This window comes from Lontra canadensis, unplaced genomic scaffold (assembly GCF_010015895.1).
Source record: "Lontra canadensis isolate GAN:19392208 unplaced genomic scaffold, GSC_riverotter_1.0 scaffold78, whole genome shotgun sequence".
In the NCBI taxonomy this organism is placed as follows: Eukaryota; Metazoa; Chordata; class Mammalia; order Carnivora; family Mustelidae; genus Lontra; species Lontra canadensis.
In genome coordinates this window covers 1,187,838-1,214,980 of record NW_022631072.1, presented here as the reverse complement: position 1 = coordinate 1,214,980, position 27,143 = coordinate 1,187,838, and the positions used below count along the sequence as shown (strand labels likewise).

Genomic DNA, 27,143 nt, shown 5'->3' with positions numbered 1-27,143 from the left:
TGGAAATGCAAATAATTTAATTTTTTTAAAGTATTTATTTGAGAAGGAGACAGTGCACGAGAGCATGAGAGCAGAGAAGGTCAGAGGGAGAAGCAGACTCCCTGTGGAGCTGGGAGCCCGATGAAGGATCCTGGGACTCCAGGATCATGACCTGAACTGAAGGCAGTTGTTTAACCATCTGAGCCACCCAGGTGCCCCAATGCAAATAATTCTTTAAAAACAAACAAAATGGAAGGAGTTATACTACCTGATTTCAAGACTTATTATAAGGATACAATAATCAAGACAGTGTGATATTGACATAAGAACAGACATATAAATCAATGGAATGGAAGAGAATCTAGAACAATTCCAAATTCAATGGGTAACATATACTTTTCAATCAATCATGCTGGCAAAATTAGATATCTCTATAGGGAAAAAAAAAAATGAACTTCAACTCCTCATCTTACTTCATGAACAAAAACCTTCCCCAAAAGAATCAATGACCTAAATGTAAAAGCTAAAATGTTAAAACCTCTAGAAGCAAACTTAGGTGAAAATCGTTGTGGCTTGGGATAACAAGGACTTTATAGACAGGACACAAATAGCATGAATCGAAGAAGAAAGATTAACAAGGTGGAATTCATAAAAAGGAAAATGTTTTGTTTTTCAAAAGATGTTAAGAGAATAAAAGGAAACTGTTGAATTAATCATGTTTTCAATTTTTTATATTTTATGGTGCTTTGCTGTCTTGGGAGTTTTGTTAGCTGGGAGAGGCTACCCTTATCAGGGCTAGCTAATTTCTAGGGATAGCAAAAAACTTGTCTGTCAGCCTGCCTTTCTTATGCAAACCAACCAATCCAAAGACAATATCTCCAACCACCAGTTTTACTAACTCATGCACCAAGTCAGTGTTTCCCTTGCCTTAAAGCACTCCAGAGTCACCATTATGGCCCAGTGTCTGCCCAAATTATTCAAACTATCCAATCCTAAACTTGCTCAAACTTGCCTACCCTGCCTCACTCATTTCCTCCTGTGGAAAGAAAACTACAGTGCAGGCTCTGGACTAAGGTTTCTCCTTTTCTCTTCTGCCTCCTGATCAAGCCCTGTATGATGTGGCATACACTCCTTCTACTGGGGATTTTAAGTAATAAAATTTAATTTATTGGCATTGACCTCTTCATGTTGTCACTCAGTTATCTTTGTACATTAACTTCTGGATACAATCAAAACAACCACAGGTTAGGAGAATATATTCATAGTATATATACCTGGCAAACGACTTAGATCCTGAATCTATGAAGAACTCTTTTTTTTTTTTTTAAGATTTTATTTATTCACTTGACAGAGAGAGAGAGAGAGAGAGAGAGAACTCTAGCAAAGAGAGTGGCAGGCAGTGGAAAATGGGCAAAAATCTATACAGATACTTCACAAAAGATTTATGAATGAACAATACAGTACATGAAAAGATGCTCAACATCATTAAATGAAAATTAAGACTACATAATGAGAGGGATGCCTGGGTGACTCAGTTGGCTAAGTGTCTGACTCTTGGTTTTGGCTCAGGTCATGATCTTGAGGTCGTGGGATGGAGCCCAGCATTGGGCTCTTCACTGAGCACAGAGTCTGCTTCAGATTCTCTCTCCCTCTGCCCCTCCCCTGCATGCTCTCTCTAATAAATAAATAAAATCCTTTAAACAAGACAAAACAAAAACCCTACATAATGAGATACCACTACCCATTCATTGGAACCCTTGGAACTGTTGGTTTTACATGTTAGTAGGCATGTAAAGTGGTACAACCACATTGAAAAATAGTTTGGCACCTTCTATAAAATTAACATACACTTACCACATATATGACCCAGAAATACCACTTCTAGGTATTAATCCAAGAGAAATGAAAACATGTCCACAAAGATACTTGTACATGAATGTTCATAGCAACTTCATTCATTATAGCCAGAAACTGGAAACAAACCAAATATCAATCAGTAGAATTGGTAAGTCAACTGATTTGCTCATACAATGGAATGCTGCTCAGTCAAAAAAGGACTTAACTACAAATACATGCAAACAACAAGGCAAATCTCAAGTCAAAGGAGCCAGATTCAAGAGTACATACCACGGGGATGCCTGGGTGGTTCAGTCAGTTGGGTGTCTGCCTTCAGCTAGGTCATGATCCCAGAGTCCTGGGATCAAGTCCCACAACGGGCTCCTTGCTCAGCAGGGAGACTGCTTCTCCCTCTGCCTGCTTCTCCCTCTTCTCCCTCTGCTCCCTCTGCCTGCTTGGTGCACTCACTTGTTCTCTCTCTGTCTCTGACAAATATGTAAATAAAAATTTTTTTAAAAAAGAGTACATACTACGTTTTTCATTCATATGACTCTCTAGAACAGGCAAAACTAATTCTACTTAAAGAAATATGATCAGTTGTTGTTTTGGTGGGCAGTAGGAGGGATGGAAAGGAATATAAGGAAACTTTCTGCAATGATGGAAATATTCTAAATTTTGACTAGGGTGTTAGTGACTTGGGTGCATACATTGGTCAAAGCTCCTTGCATTTTATTGTATGCAGTTGATGTATTGAATGTAATTATACATTAATATAATATGATATAATATGATATAATATAATATAATATAATAATGTAATAATATAATGTAATAATACATATAAAATATATCATATATAATAATATAATAAACATATAACACATATACACATTCATAATATAATAATATATAAGTACAAATACAAATATACCATATATATGTATGTATTATATGTAATTATACCATAATGAGGTTGATTTTTAAAAAGATTTTACTTATTTATTTGACAGAGAGGCACAGCAAGAGAGGGAACAGAAGCAAGGGAAGTGAGAGAAGGAGAAACAGGCTTTCTGCTGAGCAGGGAGCCCAATGCAGGGCTCAACCCCAGGACCCCACAACCATGACCTGAGACAAAGGCAGACTGAGCCACCCAGGCACCCTGAGGTTGATTTTTTAAAAATGAAACAGTTTAAGGGGTGTCTGTCTGGCTCCATTAGAAGGGAATCTGAGCCTTGAGCTCAGGGTTGTGAATTAGAGCCTCACATTGGGTGTAGAGATTACTAAAGTAAATAAGTAAACAAAAATAAATTAAAAAAAATAAAACAGTTGAGTTCAGATGGTGCCTTTCTTTTTTTTTCTTTTTTAGTATTTAGTATTTTATTTATTTATTTGACCGACAGAGATCGCAAGTAGGCAGAGAGGCAGGCAGAGAGAGAGGGGGAAAAGCAGGCTCCCTGCTGAGCGGAGAGCCCGATGCGGGGCTCGATCCCAGGACCCTGGGATCATGACCTGAGCCAGAGGCAGAGGCTTTAACCCACTGAGCCACCCAGGAGCCCCCAGATGGTGCCTTTCAAACCAGAGAAATCTTAGGGCCTTCAGGAGGAGCACATCCATTTGCATTAGTCAAGCTTAAGATTGAAAACCAGGAGCAGCCTAGTCCAGGAAGAAAACTAGTATAGATGAGTGTCTATGAGTGAAAAACGGAGGAGACATTTCTCCAAGCTATGAAGGGCTGCTGGGGTGCAGTGTGGTCTGCATTTGAGAGTTAGATCGTGGAGAGCCAGAAACAGAAGTGATGCTGCTTTTCCAGGGACTTGGAGTGGTGCCACAGCTTACCCCTGGTACAGACAACGGTTTTGCTGTGATACTCTAGAGAAGACCAAATTCTATGGGAGGTGAAATGTGCTACTCCTTTGGGTGGTGACAGAAGGATAATAGCTAAAAATAGTAACTAACATGTATTGAACTGTTCCTTTTATGAGATATGATATAGGAATTCTCATAAATTCTTAAGTTAAATACTGTTCTCAACCCCATGGTACAGATGGGCAACGAGTGGGGTACTGGCGCTGGTTCTTACTGTTTAGTCAGAACTGACTGTCGAATTATCATGATTTTTGTTAGCCAGTTGACATATGTTGCTAGCTTAAGATCAGCCCTGGTGAAAATATTTCTTTTTTCTTTCTTTCTTTTTTTTATATTTAAAGATTTTTATTTATTTATTTGACAGATGGAGATCTCAAGTAGGCAGAGAAGCAGGCTCCCTGCTGAGCAGATGTGGGGCTCGATCCCAGGACCATGTACGTAAAACTCGACCCCAGGATCATGACCTGAGCCGAAGGCAGAGGCTTTAACCCTCTGAGTCACCCAGGCGCCCCCCGGTGAAAATATTTCTAATGTGGTGATTGGTAAATGCTAACAACCAGGGCCTTTACCCCAGAGAACAAGTGTGTTCAATACTTAGCAGCACAGCGCTGAAATAGGCGCAGAGAGGTTTAGCAGCTTGCCAAGGTTACACAGCTTGTAGCAACTGGCAGATCCCAGGCCAGTTTCATTACTCTAAAGCCCACAGTCTTACCACTAGACACCCTTTTATATTGAGGCATAAGACTGCTTCCCTGACTTCATTTCCAAAGAAAAACCATATTGCTCAACAAAGTCTCTCAGATTAAGGATGTGGACTTTGCAGAACTTTTCTCGAGGGCCTAGAATTCAAGCATTTGGCATTTCCATAACACAACATGGGTTGGAGGTGGGTGTGGGGAGGGCAAGACCCTACTGCTCTGGCAACAGGCTGCTGAGATGCACATTTTATTTATTTCCTCATTTATTTAAAGATTTTATTTATTTATTTGACAGAGAGAGAGACAGCGAGATGGGGGAACACAAGCAGGGGGAGGGGGAGAGGGAGAAGCAGGCTCTCCGCTGATGATGCGATGTGGGGCTCAATCCCAGGACCCTGGGACCATGACCTGAGTCAAAGGCAGACACTTAATGACTGAGCCACCCAGGGGCCCCAGCACATTTTATATAAATAAATAAATAAATGTGTATATTCCCCCCCCATTTCCTCAATGAATTTCATAAAGGAGGATAGTCGAGTCCTCATTCAAAGGATGGGAATGACTCTTATAAAGCAAATTGTGTATGAGCTATTTGTGTGGAATGTTCTGAATCATGAAGAAATAAAAATCATCTGCTGTGAGAAGGTCAAGCAGGAGGCTGTGAGAGGGATCATTCCCCTGACTTTGAAAAAGGGCTCCGAATCCTATAACCTCTTTCTCAAATCCCTTGAAAAGTAGAACTATCCTCTGTTTCAGGATTTGAGTGAACAAAGCAAGTATCAGCTTTCTTTTTTTTAAATTTTATTTTGTTTTATTTCTTCTCAGTGTTCCAGCATTCATTGTTTATGCACCACACCCAGCACTCCATGCAAAACGTGCCCTCCATAATACCCACCACCAGGCTCACCCAACTCTCCACCCTCCTCCCCTCCAAAACCCTGTTTGTTTTTCAAGAATCCACAATCTCTCATGGTTCATCTCCCCCTCCAATTTCCCCCCAACTCACTTCTCCTCTCCATCTCCCAATGTCCTCCGTGTTATTCCTTATGCTCCACAAGTACGTAAAACCATATGATAATTGACTCTCTCTGCTTGACTTATTTCACTCAGCATAATCTCTTCCAGTCCCATCCATGTTGATACAAAAGCTGGGTATTCATCCTTTCTGATGGAGGCATAACACTCCATTGTATATATGGACCATATCTTCTTTATCCATTCGTCCGTTGAAGGGTATCTTGGTTCTTTCCACAATTTGACGACCATGGCCATTGCTGCTATAAACATTGGGGTACAGATAGCCCTTCTTTTCAGCAAGTATCAGCTTTCTTATATCTGTTCTACAAATAGAATAAACTATGAAGAAAACCCATACTCCCAATGAGAGAACCTTTGCTCCCCTTTCTCTTTATGTCATTAGGTAGTTTTTGGTTCCGCAGAGGAAAAACTCAGATACTCTCAACAAAAAACTACTAGATTACTTGTCATTGAAGTCAAATAAGTCACTCCATGGTCAGGGATTAAAGATTTAGTACAGTCTCATTTCAAAATCAAACTGGATAATGAAGGCATTCAAGAAGTTAACACGGTCATGGCTCTTGACATTCCTTAGTCCAGTGAGGAATTACTATTTTTAGTAATATTATCAATAAGTAACAACTTTTATTTTGTTTCATGATAGATTTTAATTCAAGGTTAAGGGTTGATCTGGGGAAAGTTACCCTTAACCTTCCCTCTCAGCCAAATCCCTACTATGCTTACACACTTTCCTTAGCCATAACACAGGCTCCTCCCATTCCCGTTTGGCTGAGACAAAGCTCCTGTGGTAGAAAGGAGGAAACAGAAGGCAAAAAGGGAAGAGTAAATATTTGGAATCCTTTGTGCCGGCTCATACTGGGGAAGGAAAGTCAGATCACCAATGGAAGATCCTCCGCATAACTCCCTCTTCATCCTCGTGAACTCTAAGTTCGGGGGAGACACAGAATTGGGTCCTCTAACCTCACCTCTTCTCTTACAGGGCTTTTTCAGCAGATATCAGAAGAAGACTTAGATGATTTGACTTACAACCTAAAGGATTTATACCATATCCCATCTTTTCTGAACTTCTATCCCTGAGTGAAGATATTGACATTATTTTTAATTTGAAAAGCACCTTTACAGAAGGTGTTCTATGGAGGAAGGACCATCATCATCACCGAGTGGAGCAGCTGACCCCGAATGGTCTGCTAGACACTCTTCAGAGCCCCTGCATCATCAAAGGGGAGTCTGGCAATGGAAGTCCACTCTGCTACAGCAAATCGACACACTCTGGGCCTCTGGAAAGTGTGGGGCTCTGACCAAGTTCAAATTGATCTTCAAATTAATCTTCTTCTTCCAGCTGAGCAGGGTGCAAGGTGGGCTCTTTGCAACTATGTGGGATCAACTCGTGCATATACCTGACATAATCAGGAAGCCGACTTTCCTGGCCATGCTGCTGAAACTATAGCAGAGTTCTTTTTCTCCTTGGCGGCTACAATGAATTCAGGGCCCAGAACTGCCCAGAGACTGAAACCCTCATAAAGGAAAACCACTGTCTCCAGAATATGGGTGTTGTCGCCCCCCACCACTGAGCGCGTGAGGCATATCAGGCAGTTTGGTGCCCTGACTGCTGAGGGGGTTATGACAGAGGACGGTGCCCAGACTCTCATCTGGAAAGTGCTGACAAAGGAGCATGCTGAAGTTTTGTCGCTCCAAATTCAGAAATCCAGGTGCTTGAGGAGTCTGAGGAAGACCCCTTGCTTTGTGGCCATCACCTGTGTCGTTCAGATGGGGAAAGTGAGTTCCGCTCTAACACACAAACAACACTGATCCTTACCTTCTATGATCTGCTGATATACAAAAACCAGCACAGACTTAGAGAGGGGGCTGCCGGTGACTCCACTCAGAGCCTGGACCACTGGGGAGACCTTGCTTTGGCGGGGGGCCTGTTTTCCCACAGGTTTGACTTCCAACCGGAAGACATGTCCAGTGGGAATGAGGACACCCTACCGACAACTGGACTCCTCTGTAAATACACAGCTCAACGGTTCAAGCCCAAGTATAAATTCTTTCACGACTCATCCCAGGAGTACCTAGCAGGACGCAGGCTTGGCAATTCACTCAAGTCTCAAGAGCCAGAGGAGGTGACCAAGGGAAAGGTCACTTGCAGAAAATGGTTTTCGTTTCAGACATTACATCCAAGTATATAGCAAGCTGCTCCCGTACACGGCTGGATCAGCTACCCAAGCCACCGGGACTGTTTTGAAAGACTTTGCTGGAGTGTATCAAGATGGCAGCCTCCTCGGGCCTCGGGCTTTCCAACACCAAGAAGCCTCTCTGGAGGCAAGAATCTACGCAAAATGTGAAAAACACCACCGTGCAAGAAACTCTGAAAGCCATAAACATCAATTCCTTTACAGAGTGTGGCATTAATTGATTCTATGAGCATATATCCGAATCAGAACTGACTGAAGAATCTGAAGCTTCCTTTTGTGGTAAAAGCTTATATATCAACTCAGAGAACATCCCTGATTATTTATTTGACTTCTTTGAACACTTGCTTAATTGGGTCAGTCCTCTGGACTTCATTAAACTCAACTTCTATGGAGAAGCTCTGGTCTCACGGGACAAGACCACAGGAGACACAAGCAGGCGTGGAGAAGAGTCCTCAGAAACCTACATTTCCAGCACGGCCATGTCTTTGTTTTGCAACTGGAAGCAGGACTTCAAGACTCTGGAGGTCACACTCCGGGACTTCAGCAAGTTGAATAAGCAAGAAATCAGATACCTGGGAAAGATATTCAGCTCTGCTACAAGCCTCAGATTGTGCATGAAGAGGTATGCTGGTGTGGCTGGAAGCTTTAGGTCTGTCCTTGGCACCCGTGAGAATGTTCATTTTGTCACCGTGGAAGCCAGTGCCCTCACCATAGAAGAGGAGCAGCACATCACACCCGTGACAAACCTGAAAACCTGGAGTATTCAGGGCCTCCGGACTGTACGGCTGCCAGGTATTGCAAACATCAGCAGTTTGTTTATTTTTATTTTTATTTTTTTAAAGATTTTATTTATTTATTTGACAGACAGAGATCACAAGTAGGCAGAGAGGCAGGCAGAGAGAGAGGGGGAAGCAGGCTCCCTGCTGAGCAGAGAGCCCGATGTGGGGCTCGATCCCAGGACCCTGGGACCATGACCTGAGCCGAAGGCAGAGGCTTTAACCCACTGAGCCATCCAGGCGCCCCGTAAACATCAGCAGTTTAAGCTATAATCAAGCCCGTTAGGGCACCATGGAAATATTAGGTATCATATAGTTTTGCTTTAAACGTCCTAATAGTTTCATCACATGTCAGGCCTTGGAAGGGAGGTGGGAGGCCTGAGAGAGCCGTCCGTAAGGGGGGAAGGCTGTCATACTGGGAAGCACCAGGGACGATTCCAAGAGCTGAAGCTATAGTTTGACAGAATGGCAATATAGTTTGTATGGTTGTGCGTGTGTGTGTGTGCGGTGTGGTAGGTTCAGCTTGTCCTCACTGACCTCTCCCCTCTTCTCAGCATCTCCATTTCTACCCAGCACCCACTGCCTCCTTGCCAAATGATACCCTTGCCCCCTTCAAGACTGGGAGGAAATCCAGCCTGTAAACTAATCACCTGCGGAAGCTGGTAGCTAATTGTGTTACTGGCTTCTTGTCCAGGAAACTGCATAACATACCCAGCCCCACCCCACCCCACGAATTATTCATTTTGAATGAAGATTTTGGAGGGGCGTCTGGGTGGCTCAATGGGTTAAGCCTCTGCCTTCGGCTCAGGTCATGATCTCAGGGTCCTGGGATGGAGCCCTGCATTGGGCTCTCTGCTCAGCGGGGGCCTGCTTCCCCCGCCCCCCCCTCTGCCTGCCTCTTTGCCTACTTGTGATCTCTCTCTCTCTGTGTCAAATAAATAAATGAAATCTTAAAAAAAAAAAAGAAGATTTTCGGAACAGATTTTGTCTAACATGAAGAACTTTTGGGCCTCAGACACATACATGTGGGGCCAGTCTTCCTGGATAAAGGGAAGTTTTCCCAAAATTCAAAATGGTATTATAGGTGAATGTCTATCTGTCTTACCTGGGTAGAGCAGCTTGACCTAGCTAGATCAGCCCTGCTGCCGAGAACAGGGGCTACTGGTGTTGTGAAACTCTCAGCTGGAAGGAGGCTTGCTCTTCTTGACTGTAATCCAAGATTCCTTTTTTTTTTTTTTAAGATTTTATTTATTTATTTGACAGAGATCACAAGTAGGCAGAGAGGCAGGCAGAGAGGAGAGAGGAGGAAGCAGGCTCCCTGCTGAGCAGAGAGCCTGACGCGGGGCTCCATCCCAGGACCCTGGGATCATGACCTGAGCTGAAGGCAGAGGCTTTAATCCACTGAGCCACCCAGGCGCCCCCCAAGATTACTTTTCATTCACTAGATTTCCCATCAGGCTCTGACTCACTTGTCACCCTGTAGAGAAAATTTCATATCATTTAAAAAAAAATCTAGACTCTGTTGTACAGATAATTTTTGCAACCTTCTCAATGCAGGAATCCCTTCCATAAGATCCTGCATGGTCACCGGGACTTCGTTAGACTAACTTCTGTGTCAGGAAGCTCGCCTCCTCCTCTTGATGGCTATTCCTTTGTGCCAATCCTGCAAACTGGTTGCCTATGTGCTGAATTTGGCCTACACGTTGTACAGAATTGTCTTTTGAATGTTTGCCAATATTTTGTTCTTAATTTTTACAATTTATTTTTTGCGTAATATAGTCACATGACCCAAATTATAAAACTGTCTACAAGGAAGTCGCCTTCCCTTTCCCATCCCCTGGTCACGATTCTTCTCCCTGGAGTTGGTAGCATGTTGCAACTGGGAGATTGCAGTGTGAAACTATAGGTTACTGATAATTATAGGTCTGGCAACTGCATGCCCACATCTTCACTTGGTAACAATCAGCTAGAGCTTCCTGAGATGTTCCTATGCTCTGTGGACAAGATACATCATCTCCGTGTGGGCACAGCACCCACCTTTCTACTTCTTGGGATGACACTATCTCCCTGGCCCTCGTTGACATTTGAGTTTGTAATCAGTGCTCATTCCTTCTTATAGCTAAAATCCAGTGCCCTGACTTCGGCTCAGGTCACAATCCCAGAGTCCTGGGATCAAGCCCCACATCTGGCTCCCTGCTCATTGAGGAGCCTGCTTCTCCTACTCCCTCTCCCTTTCTCTGCTATTCTGCCTGCTTGTGCTCTCTCTCTCTCTCACTGTGTCTGATAAATTTAAAAAGTTATAAAATCCAGTGCCCTGTCACTTCTGCCCAAGGTTGGTTTCTATTTTTGCCCTCCACATTTCTTCAGAATATTCCTCATTCATCCATTTCTTTGCTGAATAGTGTTGCACTGTATGGAGGTGCCACAGTTTATCTCATCATCACTGAAAGACATGTAGGTTATTTCCAGATTGGATAATTATAAATCAAGCTCCTATAAATGTTCGTATACAGGTTTTGGTGTGAAAATAAGTTTTCCTTTTTTAGAGAGAGAGAGTGGGCATGCCCCAGGTGGTGGTGGGGTGGGGAGGGGATGGAGAGGCAAAGAGCGAGGGAGAGGGAGACAGAGGATCTTAGGCAGGCTTCACACCCAGCATGGAGCCCCACCCTGAGATCATGACCTAAGATCATAACCTGAGCCAAAATCAGGAGTCAAACGCTTAACCAACTGAGCCATCCAGGCACCCCTGAAAATAAGCTTCCAGTTCACTTAGGTAAATACCTAGGGGTGGGATTGCTAAGCTATGGGACAAGCACTTATTTAACTTTTTAAGAAACTTCCAAGCTATTTTCCAGTTTGTACCCCTTTACATTTCCAATAGCAATATATGAGAGGTTTTGCTGCTCTGAATTCTCACTAGCATTTAATAACCTTTGTGTTTTTATTTTTGTCATTTTATAATTGCCCTACAAGAAGAAAAAAAAGCAGAAAATACCAAGAGCTGATGAGGGTGTGGAGCAACTGGAATTCTGGGTATACTGTTATCTCATCATACTTAGCTCATAAAAATTGACAACTTATCATGGGCTTGTTTGCCAACCTTTCTGGCAAAGTGTCTGTTTAAGTTCTCACCTGCTTTTTAATTGGGTAATTTATCTTCTTAGTGTTGAGTTTTGAGTGTTCTTTATATATTTTGGATACAGGCCCTCTGTCAGACAAGTGATTTGAAAATATTTACTCCCGGGGCGCCTGGGTGGCTCAGTGGGTTAAAGCCTCTGCCTTTGGCTCAGGTCATGATCCCAGAGTCCTGGGATCGAGCCCCGCATCGGACTCCCTGCTCGGCAGGGAGCATGCTTCCCCCCCCTCTCTCTGCCTGCCTCTCTGCTTACTTGTGATCTCTGTCTGTCAAATAAAATAAATAAAATCTTTAAAAAAAAAAAGAAGATATTTACTCCTAATCTGTAGCTAGCCGTTTCATTCTCTTAATGGCATCTTTCAGAGAACAAACATTCTAGATTTAGCTGCAGTCCTTTGCTGCTTGTCTGAATCACACTTTTGGTGTGATTTCTCAGAACTTTTTGCCTAATCCCAGGTCATTAAGATTTTCTCCTATATTTTCTTCCTAAATTTTTATGTTTTATAATTATATGTGTGATCCATTAGAGTTAACATTTATGGAAAATATGATGTTTGGATCAATGTTCATTTTTCTTGCATATGAACATCCAGTTTATTGAAATGACTATTCTTTCATGTTTGAATTGCCTTTGTACTTTCAACCAAAATCACCTGGCTGTAATTATGTGGGTGTATTTCTGGACTCTTATTGATTGATCATTTGCCAATACCCTTCTCTATCCTTTGCTAATGTCACATAGTGTTAGTAACTGGTAGTTTTAGAGTAAGTCATAAAACTGAGTAGTGTTGTTTCTCCAACTTTTTTTTTTTTTTCAGATTTGTTCTGTGTGTTTTAGTTCCTCTGCCTTTCACATTGTTTATAGTATCAAACTCTTCCTGGGATCTTAGTTGGAATTACACTAAATCTATGGACCAGTTTAGGGAGAACTGACATCTTTATTTTGTTGAATCTTTCAATCTATGAGTATGATTTGTCTTTCATCTAGATTTTCTTTTATTTATCATCATTTTGTAGTTTTCTTTTTTTTTAAAGATTTTATTTATTTTTTGACAGAGAGAGATCACAAGTAGGCAGAGAGGCAGGCAGAGAGAGAGGAAGGGAAGCAGGCTCCCTGCTGAGCAGAGAGCCCGATGCGGGGCTCGATCCCAGGATCCTGGGATCGTGACCTGAGCTGAAGGCAGAGGCTTTAACCCACTTAGCCACCCAGGCACCCCCATTTTGTAGTTTTCATCATGTTGATCCTGTATATGTTTTATCAGATTTATATCTAACTTTTTCATTCTTTTGGAGCTATTGTAAATAGAATTTTAAAAAATTGGTTGCCAATCATTTATTGCTACTACCTAGAAATGCAATTGATTTTTGTCTGTTGATCTTATACTCTACGCATTTGCTATACTCACTTCATGTCACCCCCCAAAATAGCAGGTTTATTCCTTCCTTTCCAATTTGTATTTATTTTATCTTCTTGCCTTATTGCACTGATTATGACTTGCAGGACAGTGTTGAATAGGAGGATTGAGAGTGAATATCCTCCTTTTTTCCTGATATTAAGAACAAAGCATTCAGACTTTTACCCTTAAGTGGAATGTCAACTGTAGTATTTTTGTGGGTGACTTTTATCAGGTTGAGGAAGTTCCCTTCTATTCCTAGGTTGCTGAGAATTCTTATTATGGATGGATGTCAGATGATGTCAAATGTTTTTTCTGCCTCAATATATCTGATCATGCAATTTTTCTTCTTTAGACTGTTAATATAGTGAATTATATGGATTGATCAGCAGATACTGAAACAGCTCTGCATTCTCTGTAAGAAGCCCACTTGGTGGTAGTATAACATTCTTTTTATATATGGCTGGAAACCTAGTAATATCTTGTTGAGGATTTTTGCTTCTATGTTCATGAGTGATATATTGGTCTGAAGTTTTCTTTATTATTATTATTATTATTATTATTGAAGTTTTCTTTTAATTTATCCTCTTGTTCTGGGTTTTGTATCATTTAATGACATCATAAAAGGGCTGAGAAATGTTCTCTCCACTTGTATTTTCTGGAAGTGATTTTGTAGAATTGGTGTTATTCTTTGAATGTTTGGTAGGATTTTCAAGTTAAATTACCTGTGCCAGCAGATTTTTTTTTGGAAAATTTTAAGCCATAAATTCAATTTCCTCTAAGCACTGTGTTAGCTACAGATTTTGATATATTTTATTTTTATTTCTATAATTTTCAAAATATTGTCTAGTTTTCCTTAATCCATGCTTATTTAGAAGTCTACTGGTAAATTTACAAGTCTTTGGAGATTGTTATTTTTCTCTTATTATTTTCTAGTCCAATTCCACTGTATTTGGAGAACATGCTTTTAGATAAAGAAGACACCCATCTCTGACCTTAATATGGTTTTTCTCATGCTGCTGAGAGAATGACCTTCACATAGGTGACCTTTGTATGGTCCAGGAGATGGGAGAGTGAGTTGAAAGAAGAACAACTCTCTTTGGCTTTTTATAACTCAAGGTCTCTACAGAAAGAACATGGCAAGATCTCTGTGCAATTGTTCTTTGCTTTCTTTTCAGTCCATTAATCAATGCGTAAATCAAATTAACCTGATGCCCTAATGTATTTCCTTTCCAACATTTTGCAGCTGAAGGTCTGACAAGCCTGAAGAAGATGAGTTTACTTCATACGATGCATTTGTCTGACATTGGGAAGGGAATGGATTACATAGTAAAGTCTCTGTCAACTGAACCCTGTGACCTTGAAGAAATCCAATTAGTCTCCTGCTGCCTGTCAGCAAATGCTGTGAAAACCCTAGGTACCGTTGCCTGCATTAACTGAATAAGAACAGTGTAAGAGAACATGTGAGGACACAACAGATCTTGGTGAGGATGCGGAGAAAAGGAAACCCTCCTACACTGTCGGTGGGAATGCAAGCTGGTGCAGCCACTCTGGAAGAGTATAGAAGTTCCTCAAAAGTTGAAAATAGGAGCTATCCTATGACCCAGCAATTGCACTACTGGGTATTTACCCCAAAGATACAAATGTAGTGATCCAAAGGGGCACCTGCTACCCCAATGTTTATAGCAGAGATGTCCACAATGTCCACTGGTAGATGATGAATGGATAAAGAAGATGTGGTATGTGTGTGTGTGTGTATATATATATATATATATATAAAACATGGAGCCACCAAAAAAATGAAATCTTCCCATTTGCAATGACGTGGATGGAACTAGAGGTGGCTCAGTCATTAAGCATCTGCTTTTAGCTTGGGTCATGATCTGAGGGTCTTGGAATCGAGCTCCACATTGGGCTCCCTGCAGGGAGCTTTCTTCTCCCTCTCCCTCTGCCTATCTGCCTGCTGCTCCCTGTCTTGTGCTCTCTCTGTCAATAAATAAACAAAATCTTTTTTAAAAAAATGATCTCACCGATATGTAGAATTTCAGAAACAAGGCAGAGGATCATAGGGGAAGAGAGGAAAAAATGAAACAAGATTAAGCTAGAGAGACAAACAGTAAGATCATAGGAAACAAACTGAGGGGTGGTGGAGGGGGGTGGTGGAGGGGTAACTGGGTGATGGACATTGGGGAGGGTATGTGTTGTACTGAGCACTGGGTATTATATAAGACTGATGAATCATAGACCTATACACCTGAAACCAATAATATATTATATGTTAATTAATTAAATTTAAATAAATAAACAAACAAATGAAATAAAAGAAAATACTGTCTTGCCTTCAGGTTTTTAAGCATTACATCTATTGTATTAAAGGAAAAACATTCCCATTACCTGACAAGGTATATTATGTTAGGAATTGCTCTTGCTAGCCTTAACTATCTGAAATTCAGCAATGCCTCTCCAATTTTGGGAAATATTTTTAAGGAATGCCTGTTGGGTATTCGAAACATGTAAAGATAAGTACAACTTTATCTAAATGGGATCACGATCATTCTTTAAGCAACTGTGAAATTATCCTGGAACAAACAGATCTGTAAATGACAGAAGATTCTACCCGACTCAGGCAGCTGATGCGGGGGGGGGGGTGTCTTCATGCTATCTGTATTAGTCATCGATTTCTATAGAACAGATTAACCACCTCCCAAATAGTGGCTTACAACAAATATAAATATTATCTCACAATTTCTGTGGTTGAGGAATATGGGAGCTAAGGGGTTCTGGCTTAGGCTCTGTCATGAGGTTGCAGTCCAAATGGTAAATGGGACTGCTGGAGGATCTGCTTTCAAGGCAGCTCCTTAATGGGTTGATGGTTTAATGCTGGCTTTTGGTTGAAGGCCTCAGTTTCTCATCCCTGGACCTCCCCATAGGCTGTTTGAATGTCCTCACAATATGGCAGCTCACTTCCCTCAGAGCAAGAGATCTAAGAGAGAACCAATTGGAGGCTACAATGTCTTTTAGAACCTTGGAGGTTTTAGACAGCCTTGGAGGGTCATTTCTGCTTCATCTATTGGTTACCCAAGTCAGCTCTATCCACTGTGGGGAGTGGTACAATACAGGAGAGTATATAGTAGAAGGCAAGCATCATTGGCGCCATCTTGAAGGGTGACTAACATACTCTCTAACAGCCTTGACTTCATTTCCCTCACAGATTGTCTGGAATATATTTGTAGTATACATACCATGAAACTTAAAATTTTAGCCAATTTTAAGAGTACAATTCTGTGGTATTAAGTCCATTCACATTCTTGAGCAACCATCACCTTCCATCTCCAGAACGTTTTCATCTTCCTGGACTGAAACTCTGTACCTATTAAAAACTAACTCCCCATCAACTTCTCTTTTTAAAACCTTTTCTCTTAGAGATGCACATGTCTCTAAGTGCTTAGGCTGCTGAGCCTAATAGTGCTTCCCTAACAGTGCTTTCAGTTCTGGATCTCTTCTCCCTTTATTTCCTAACTCTACCTCCATCTCCTTTACCTACTCCCTTAACCCATCAAATCATATAATCCTAGGTGTCCTTCTTACAGGTCCCTCCTCTGTTCTTGGTGATACTGGAAGCAGGGGGCTTCTGTGACAGACTAATTAGTTAGCTAATAAATAATCCCTGTCAGGTAACTTCATACCTTAAAGGAGTTGAAAAGGGTGTGTCTTTTCAAGAGGGCCACTGGAGAGTGCATAGAATTAGAATCAGGGGCACCTGGGTGGCTCAGTCTTTAAGCAGCTGCCTTCCGCTCAGGTCAGGGTCCTGGGTTCGAGCTCTGCGTCACTCTCCCTGCTCAGTGGGGAGCCTCTTCTCCCTCTCCTTCTGCCTGCTGTTTTCCCTATTTCCCTCTGTCAGATAAATAAAATCTTAAAAACAAAAAGAATTAGAATCAAATGTTGGGGAGATATTTTTTTAGGCAGAAGCCTTTTAGCATCTTTCAAATCTTTAAGTAAGTTTCTGCCTGATTTGCCCACTTCTCAGTCTGGCCAATGAGAGCAGAGAGGAGACGGGATATTTAATGAAGTAAGAACTGAGCTAGCCAGTAAGTTGCCCTTTGACTTGGGTTGCCTATTGACTGATAGCCTCTACATGGAAATGAGAAAAATAAGCTTAACAGAAGGCAGCTGACTCTTGGAAATTTAGCTGCAACAATGTACCTTCAAATGCAAGTAAAAAAGATATTACAAAATGAACAATCCAATAGGAGTAACTACTTTATTCTCAAAGTGTTTTTATTTATTTTATTTTTATTTTTAATTTTTTAAAAAGATTTAATTTATTTATTTGACAGACAGAGATCACAAGGAGGCAGAGAGGCAGGCTGAGAGAGAGGAGGAAGCAGGCTCCCTGCTGAGCAGAGAGCCTGATGTGGGGCTCGATCCCAGGACCCCGGGATCATGACCCGAGCCGAAGGCAGAGGCTTTAACCCACTGAGCCACTCAGGTGCCCCCTCAAAGCGTTTTTAAGAAGAGTTTATGGAATAATCATGACGTCCCTAATAAAAGATAACATTATTCCTCTTTTATAAAGCAGCAGACCCAGAAGGCTGTCGTACTAAAGCAGGGAAAGGGTTGGAGACAGAAGAGGAGGAGTTGATGACGTGGGGAGAGGGAGCAGATGCTGGCACTGCTCCCCTCCAGCTGTTTCCTCCACTTCGCAGAGGTATAAAAAGCAGTCTGCTTGTGCTTGAGGCATAAGCTGAAGAGGGAAAGCCAAACATTCTCCGTCTTTGGGCTCTATCAGCTGATGAGACAGCTGTTTAGAGGCTCCATCTTTACAAAGTGGTCCAGTGCACTGGTTTTGGGGTCAGACCTGCCCACCCTTTCCACTTGATAGGTGGATGACCTGAGCAACTTAAAAAACCTCAGTCTGCTCATCTGTCAAAGGAAAGTCACTCTAATACCAACCATATAAGTAGTTACTGTGCTAATCGGTAATTAAACTAACGCATAGAAAGAAGTTCAACATCGACCTACTGTAAATGCTCAATGAATGGTACTGTTATTTTCTTCTGTGGGTTTCAAAGGGAACCAAATACTAGGTTGATCTTCCTTTTGAAGAGAATCTTTCTCATCTTGCAAAATAAGTAAAATTTATAAAAGTAAAACCTCTCACTTTGTGTTTAAGACTCTTCACAACAAAACCTCAGCTTACCTTCCTCTCCATCTTCATCTTCTTTTTTTTTTTTTTTTAAAGATTTTATTTATTTATTTGACAGAGATCACAAGTAGGCAGAGAGGCAGGCGGGGCGGGGGGAAGCAGGCTCCCCACTGAGCAGAGAGAGCCTGATATGGGGCTTGATCCCAGGACCCTGAGATCATGACCTGAGCCGAAGGCAGAGGTTTTAAACCGCTGAGCCACCCAGGCGCCCCTCCACCTTCATCTCTGCCATGCCTCCCTCCCTACATGAGGTTCCACCCTCATGGACTTCTTGCTGTTTCCCAAAAATGCCTTTGTACGTGCACTTCCTCTAGAATGCCCTTTACCTTCTCTTACGGTCCCTTTAAGACCTAACTTAAATATCTCCTCCTATGCCCTCTCCTCCATATGCCCTCTCCTCCATACCCCCATATGTAACTTAGCCTCTTGTCTAGAGTGTTTTAAGCTTTTTTTTACTATGACCTTCCATTAAAAATACATTTTATCTCATGATCTAATATTAACACAAACATACACATTAAAAAATTTCACAGAAAGTAATTATCTTATGCTCTGTATGACACAATCTGTTATTTTCTATTTGTTCTGTCCTATTTCACTTAAAACAGATGCTGATTGCAACCCATTAAATTTATTTCATGTTCCTCTAAAGGAGGGTACACCCTGCAGCTTAGAAAAAACAGTACCCTAATCCACATGCCACCAGGATGTCAGCCTAGATCCAGGGCTTGTTTCCATGGTCACTTCTGGCTCTGACTCTCTGCTCCCGGGTGTCTCTGGATTTGGGTCTCCTTGCCTTCTGCAGCGGTTCCTTTCTCCTTCTCCAAGTGATTTGGATGGGGAGAACAGTCACTTGTACTGTCTACAAGAAGGCTCCCGTATAATTGTGGATATAGCAAGTCTACTGAGTGCTTATGGGTAATTGTGAAGGATAATTGTGATAGTTCTGAGCAGCAGATTAGTTAAAGGTAACATTGGCACTTCCAAGCTCTCAAAGAGATGTTGAAATGTTTCTGCCAGTTTAGGCTGCAGCTGCTGGTCAGTCGCCATCCATCTCCATCTCTTATAGTCCCCTGTGACACTCTCACAGCCCCCAGTACCACAAGCCAATTTAGGCATTAACATTTTTGGGGGGGGAGTGGTTTGTGATTTTATTTTTATATTTTTAATTTTTTTATTAACATATAATGTATTACTAGCCCCAGATACAGGTCTGTGAATCGCCAGGTTTACACACTTCACATAGGCATTAACATTTAATGATGGACATATGTGATAGACACCATAGTGGAATGAAGAAAGTGTAATGAGAGACAGATTTTCTAATTAAAGAAAGACTACTTGATGAGATGCAGGGAGAAAATGAGATGTGGATGCGAGGTGTGAAATTAGATACAGTAGTTGGGATGTACTTTCCTGGCAAAATTCTAAGCCTAGGTTGTCCAGCCAGAAAAACATCAGAGTAAACCCCAGGGTAGTAAACATAAGAAAATAAGTCCATGACACAGAAAATAAAAATACACTAAAAAAAAGTAATAAAGCTTGAAGTTGATATTTTAGAAAGAGTAACAGAATAAATAAAAGTCAAGCAAGACTGAAACACTTGGCAGGCTCAGTCTGTAGAACATGTGACTCTCAACCTTGGCGTAGTGAGTTGAAGTCCCATGCAGAGTTTCCTTAAAAAAAAAAAAAAAAAAGCAAGACTGCTCAAGAAAAGATAGAGTGACATAAATAATTTCATTAGTCAAAATGGAGACAGGCACATGAATGTTTGTAGTAGCTTTATTCATTATCACTAAAACCTGGAAGCAATGGAGATGTCCTTCAATAGGTGAATGGATAAACAAACTGTGGTATAGCCATAAATTGTATATTATTCAGTGGTAAGAAGATACAAGCTATGAAGCCACGGAAAGCCATAGAAGAAACTAAAATACATATTGCTAAGTGAAATAAGCAAGTCTGAAAAGGCCACAAAAGGTATGAATCCAATTACATGACATTTCCAAAAAGGCAAAACTGTTGAGACAGTAAAAAGTTCAGTGACTGTGGGCATTTACCCAAAGAAAAGAAAAACACTAATTTGGACAGATATATGCACCTCTAGGTCTAATGCAGGATTTTTTTTACAATAGCCAAGATACGTAAGCAACCCAAGTGTCTACTGATGGATGAATGAATAAAGATGGTATATATACACGGTGGACTATTACTCAGCTATAAAAAACCAAAATCTTGCCATTTGCAATATGGACAGACCTCCAAGGTATTATGCTAACTGAAATAAGTCTGAGAAACAAAAATCATAAAAATGGTGATCTAAAATCTGAAAAATAAAACAAATGAACAAACAAACAACAATGAAATTAGAAGCACAGTCATAAATACAGAGAACTGGTGGTTATTATGAGAAGGGAGTAAGGTGGGAAGATAGGTGAAATAGGTGAAGGGGATTTAGGGGATTAGAGGAACAAACGTCCAGTTATAAAATAAATAAGTCACGGGGATGAAAAGTACAGCGTGGGGAATACAGTCAGTTATAGGTGACAAAGAATAACTACTTTCGTCATGAGGAACATTGTGCGATGTATATAGTTGTCAAATCACTATGTTGTACTCCTGAAACTAATATAATATAATATAATATAATATAATATAATATAATAGTCAGCTATACTTCAATTTAAAAAAAGTTCCATGGTTGTCAGGAGCTCAGGAGGAGGGAAGAAAGGGTTGAACAGGTATAGCACTGAGCATCCTCTTAGGACAGTTCAAATATCCTGCATGATACTGTAACTGTGCATACATGACACTATTCATGTGTTGAACCCCACAGAACTCTGGTGTGCAAAGAATGAGTCTTAATGTATGCAAAGTAAGCAATCAAAGTAAGCAAGCGGGGGCCTGGCTGGCTCAGTCAGAAGAGCATGAGACTCTCGATCCCAGGGTCATGAGTTTGTGGCCCACGTTGGGTGTAGAGATTACTTAAAAAAAAAAAAAGCAACTTAAAAAATCATTTAGGGGTATCTGGGTGGCTCAGCTGGTTAAGCATCTGCCTTTGGTTCACATCATGATCCCACAGTCCCGGGATCAGGCCTCACTTAGCATCGGCCTCCTTGCTCTGGGGGGAGCCTTCTTCTCCCTCTCCCTCTGCCTGCAGCTCCCCCTGCTTGTGCTCTCTCTGTCAAATAAATAAAATCTTAAAAAAAAATCATTTAGGAGGTCTGGGAAACCCGAAGGTGGAATGAAGAATGCAGAACATTCTAACTATACTAAAAATTGTGAAACTAGCTCGCTAGGGGATGAGGGGGAAAATGCTGCCCTAAATAACTTTGGCAATGAATGATCTGTAAAACTAAAGGCAAAATAAACTGTACATAAGTGCTATACTCTAACTGATAAAGTTATATTCAGTTGGGGTACAAGTTAACAATTTTGATACTGCTATATACATTTACACTGGAATAATTAAGTAAAAGGATGGCAGATGGTGGAAGCCGGGTTTTTCATTGCTGGAGTAGGAATTTATAGCAAGAGGAGGAGGTTGGAAAATCCATGTGGTATAAATTAGAATTGGAGACATCAGTATGGACTCATTTCATGTTTACTTAATATCTGTGGTCACATATACATACACACCGTGAGATAATAGAAAAGAAATATTGGTCTCTTACTCCAGTTCCTGGCACAATGCCTGAAACCTCTGTAAGTTCCTAGGTGATAAGAGCACTAGGAGCATCTTTTGTTCCAATGCGGTGACTCTGGGTGGGCTCCTGATGGCTCCTGGATGGGGGCTGGTCACAGAGAGACCAAGCCATAATTAGAAGCTTGGAATTTTCACTCTCACCCCTCATCCTCCAAAGAACGGAGAGGGGCTAGAAACTGAGTTAACAGTTGATCATGCCTACATGAGGAAGCCTTCAAAAACCCCAACAGCACAGGGTGAAGGGAATGTCCAGGTTGGCAGACAAATCCAAGCTGGGAGGGTGGCACACCCCAAACTCCATGGGGACAGAAGCTCCTATGCTTGGGATCCTCCCAGACCTTGCCTTAGGTTAACTCTGCATCTGGTTGTTCATCTGTATTCTTCAATAAACTGGCAAATGTGATTCCTGGAATTCTGTAGCCGCTCTAGCAAATTAATCAAACTTGAGGAGGGAACATGGGAACCTCCAATTTGTAGCTTAATCAGACAGAAGTTGTGGATAACCCGGGGACTACCACTTGTGATTGGCATCTGAAGTGGGATGGAAGCAGTCTAATGGGACTGAGCCCTTGGCCTCTGAAACTGGACAAGATTTCCAGGCTGATAGTGCTAGAATTGAGTTAACTTGTAGGACATACACCTAGTGTCACGGAATTGCATGATGTGGGGAAAAGCTTTCACACACTTGATGACCAGAAGTGTCTGAGTGTTCTGTATGCATAGTTAAAGGAGACACATGGGGAGGAATGGGAGCTAGCATGAATGGAGTTTCTCTTACATGTGTACATACGCATATTCTTTGCTCTGTCAGCTGAGAGGACTTAGAAGCAATGACACCTCGGAAGCAAGAAGCACTCACTGTACCCAGATTTTGGATTCTAAAACCATTCTCTAATAAAGGGAACCAGGGGGGACAGCTGGGTGGCTCAGTCAGTTAAACATCTGCCTTCGGCTCAGGTCATGATCCCCAGGTCCTGGGATCGAGTCCCACATTGGGCTCCTTACTCAGCGGGGAGACTGCTTCTCCCTCTGCCCCTCCCCCTGCTTGTGCTCTCTGACAAATAAATAAAATCTTAAAAATAAAAGGGAACCAGGGCACTTGACAAAATGGCTAATTCTAGGACTAGGGCAGGAAATGTATAAGCTTAGAGCATCATACAGTGCCACAAAAGTAAGGAAGGGCTCAAAACAAAGAATCAAACAAAAGATACCTACAGTAATAGGAGAAAGTCAAAGTGACACAGAAACCAACCGAAAGAGCTCACAGTAAAGCTGCGCAACTGGAACAATAAAATAAATAAAGTAGCATTGGATTATATTCCAAAGCATAAAATAAATATCCATGAATCCATATTGATATAAATTGTTGAATAAATGAACAAATAGTGGGGGAGATAAATCTCCTATGCAAAACTGCAAATAATTATGTAGATAACTTTGCCCACAAGAAAGTGGAGCCTAACTCTAACTACCTAAGTGTAGACTGCCCATAGTGACTTCCTCAGTGCTGGTATAGACATTTCACAGAGGATAAATGGAACACCACCTTAGCCAGGTGATCAAGGTCAACATTAGCATTGACAGACTGTGTTGATAGTATGTACCCTGGACATATAAGGAAAATGATACTTTACACTTCCGTGATCTTCCTCTCCCAATTGCAAAACCCCAATCTAATCAAAAAACATCAGACAAGTCCTACAAAATACCTGACCAATACTCCTCAAAACTGTCCAGGTAATCGAAAACAAGAAGAATCTGAGAAATTGTCACAAGACAAGAGGTTCTATGAGGAATATAAGGATACATGATGATTAAATGTAATGTGGTATCTTGGATGGAATCCTGGAACAGATCCTGGAACTGGTAAAAACTAAAGAAATCTCAATACACTACAGACTTAATCAGGTATCAGTACTGGTTTATTAATTGCAGTGAATATGCCATGCAAATATAAGATGTTAATAATAGCAGAAGCTAGGGGTGGAGTGTACAGCAACTCTGTGTACTATGTTTGCAATTTCCCCATAAATCTAAAACCGTTCTAAAAAAAGAGAGTTTGTTTAAAACATCAAAGGCAAGGGTGCCCTAGTCGTGCAACTGGGTTAAGCATGTGACTCCTGGTTTTGGCTCTCAGGTCATGATCTTAGGGATCTTAGGGATGGACCCCTGCATCAGGCTCTAAGCTCAGCATGGAGTCTGAGACTCTCTCTTCCCTGCCCCCTCCCACCCACTCTCTCCCTAAAGTTAACAAATACATCTTTTTACAAAGGTCAAAGGCAAAAAAGGAGTCATATTCTAGATTAATCAGTAGTTTAAAAGATATGGAAATCCATCAACTGTGATACCAAAAAAATTGAAACAAAGAAAACATGTTTTTAGAAAAATATAATTTCCCAAACTGATTTAAGAATTAGGAGAAAATCAGGGCACCCGGGTGGCTCAGTCAGTTATGTGTCTGGCTTTGGCTCAGGTCATGATCTCAGGGTCCTGGGATGGCTCCCTACTCAGTGGGGAGTCTGCTTCTTTCCCTCTCTCTCTGTCTCCTCTTCTTCGTTCTATCTCTCTCTAAAAAAAAGAGATTTAAATAAATGCATCAAAGATATAAATGTAGGAGCTGAAACGAAAAATTTTGAAGAAAATCTAGGAGTAAATCTTCATGACTTCAGGTTAGGCAAAATCTTAGCTATGACAAGCAACACAAATAAGAAATAAGTTGGACTTTATCAAGATTATAAACTGTTGTGCTTTAAAGGGCATCATCAAGAAAGTGAAAAAAGAACCCAGAGAATGGCAGAAGAGTTTTACATGATGGCAAGTTATATATCTGACAAAAGACTACTGTCTAGATAAAGAACTCTTACAACTCACTGATGTAAAGATAAGTAATTTAATTTTTTAAGTAGGCAAAGGTTCTGAACAGACATTTCTCCAAAGAATATATATAAACCATAAAAGATTCTTAATCATAAGAAACAAAGTGAGGGCTGCTGGCAGGGGAAATGTGGTAACTGGGAGATGGACATTAAGGGAGGGCATGTAATATAATGAGCACTGGGTGTTATATAAGACTGATGAATCACTGAACTCTACCTCTGAAATGAATAATATATGTTAATTGAATTTAAGTAAAAAAAAAATCACCTGCAAATATGTGTGTGTGTACCGTCAATAAGCCAGAAAGGATGCTCAAAATCATCAGGCATCAGGGAAATGCAAATCAAAGCCATGATGAAACCTCTCTTCCGAACCACTAGGAACGTTTATAATAAAAAGGATAGATAATAACAAGTGTTAACAAGGGCTTGGACAAATTAGAACCCTTATATCCTGGTGGTTGGAGTGTAAAATAATGCAGCACTTAAGAAAACATTCCAGTTTTAAATTCTTTGTTAAATTCCTTTGAAGTGGCAAAACCTGCTGCTAATAGAGGAGAAAAGCTGCCCTTTAGGGAAGGAGCCTTACATAGAGACAAGAGATGTGGCTGAGTGCATTCCATGCTAGGAAGCACATGGAAAAGAGGCAGAGGCTGAAAGGATAGAAACGTGAGTCTGAGAGAGCAGGGCGAAAAATGCTTACAACCAATAAAGACGGGCTCCTTATGGGAAGGAGGAAGAGAGGAAAGAGGCCCTAGATATGAGTTAGGTTAGGCACAAGCTTAAGATGGTATAACAGGAGACCCTCCCACACCATTACTTACAGAAGACAGAACTTTATTTCCCTCTTCTGTAACAGTCCAGAAGTGAGCAGTCCAAGCAGGTGGGTGATGTTTTGTGCAAGCTTTCACACCGAGAAACCTACTTTTTGGACCCCTCCATTCCTTAGGCTATTGTCTTGGACTTCATGCCTAGGATATCCATCTTCCCTTTGCAGGAGTGCCCTATTCTGAAAGGAATGGAGGAAGTTCCATTAGGGAGCATTAAAAAAAGACAACCCCAAAAACCCAGGTCTGAAAGAGGCTCACTTATTCAAGTTTACAGTTAGGAATATGCCATACCCAAGAAACAATAGTTAGTGTTTGGTTCTCAAGAAGAGGAAATGATCTAATGTTGATGAAATCTCACTCCAGTTTTGAAAAACTGTGACAAATATTTAACAGCATCTCTTACACCTCAATTTTAAAGTCATCTTCCATTTCCTGGAGGAATCAGGAAAAGTGAAAAAATACATAATTGGCTTATATTGGTCTGCTATACTGGTACCAATTACTATCAGATTTTCTTACACTTTAGGAAAAATATAACTTGTAAATATAATGGAGCAGACTCACAATCATTGCCCTACCTAGAGAGCATTCTAGGATTTCTTTAAGCAAAACACAGTCCAAACATAGCCTTTTCTCTTAGAAAAAAAAAAAAAATTGTTTTCCTTCCAACTAACATGCTTACTTCTACTTTTTAATCTAGGTGCATTTTTGAAAAGAAACATTTGAAAAACTTTCAGCAGTTGGATTTGACAGGAAATTATATGAGCAGTGATAGATCGCTTGCCTTCACGAATGTATTTCAGAATCTTAAGCAATTAGTTTTTTTTTTTTTTAACCTCAGTACTACAAGATTTTTGCCTGGTACAGCATTAGTCAGGAAACTTAGCCATGTGTTATCAAAGTCAACTTTTGCGCAAAAAGCTAGGCACGTTGTGTGGCAATTTGATGGTGACAATATTAGTGTTACTAAAGGTGCTTTTAAACTAGTAACTTAGGGGCACCTGGGTTGCTCATTCGTTAAGCATCTGCTTTTGGCTCAGGTCATGATCCCAGGGTCCTGAGATCAAGCCCCACATCAGTCTCCCTGCTCAGCGGGAAGCCTGCTCATCCCTCTCCCACTTCCCTTGCTTGTGTTCCCTCTCTCGCTGTGTCTCTGCCAAATAAGTAAATAAAATCTTAAAAAAAAAAAAACCCAAAACACTAGTAAATAAAGGCCATCATGAGCCCATGAATGCTCTGGGTAACCCATTACTTTTAGCCTGGTGACTTAATAATCTTTGCTCATCCAGTGCAAGAGTCTGAAAGTCTCTTTAGCAATCCATTAGATAACCTAAAAATGATCCTTTCTCAACAGTGTCTGCCTAACTTGCCCTTTCCAAACTTTTTCTTCCTTTCCTGATAAGAGGATGATGTGTGACATCATGACCTCTAGCTGTCCTTTTCCATGGAAATTTACTTCCTTAGTTTCATCATTCAGGAAAAAAAAAAAAAAAAAAGGAGGAGGATGCCAGGAAAATAAGACCTAAGAAGAGGAGGAAGTGGGAGGGAGTTCCATCTGACACCATGTGCAATAACAGTTCTGTGTCTTATCACAAGTATGATTACTA

At 41.0% G+C, this 27,143-nt stretch overlaps 1 protein-coding gene across 1 annotated transcript; it reads left to right on the top strand.

Moving 5' to 3' along the window:
* Positions 1 to 4,889: 4,889 nt before the first annotated feature.
* NLRC4 (NLR family CARD domain containing 4) lies at positions 4,890 to 26,531 on the top strand. Its single transcript, XM_032882026.1, is given in 15 exon segments — positions 4,890 to 5,151; positions 6,397 to 6,489; positions 6,492 to 6,653; positions 6,656 to 6,860; positions 6,862 to 6,976; positions 6,978 to 7,182; positions 7,185 to 7,550; positions 7,553 to 7,596; positions 7,599 to 7,703; positions 7,705 to 8,404; positions 14,165 to 14,335; positions 17,495 to 17,626; positions 21,804 to 21,829; positions 21,988 to 22,178; positions 26,237 to 26,531. Coding segments are annotated over 15 exon segments (3,072 nt in total).
* Positions 26,532 to 27,143: the final 612 nt, after the last annotated feature.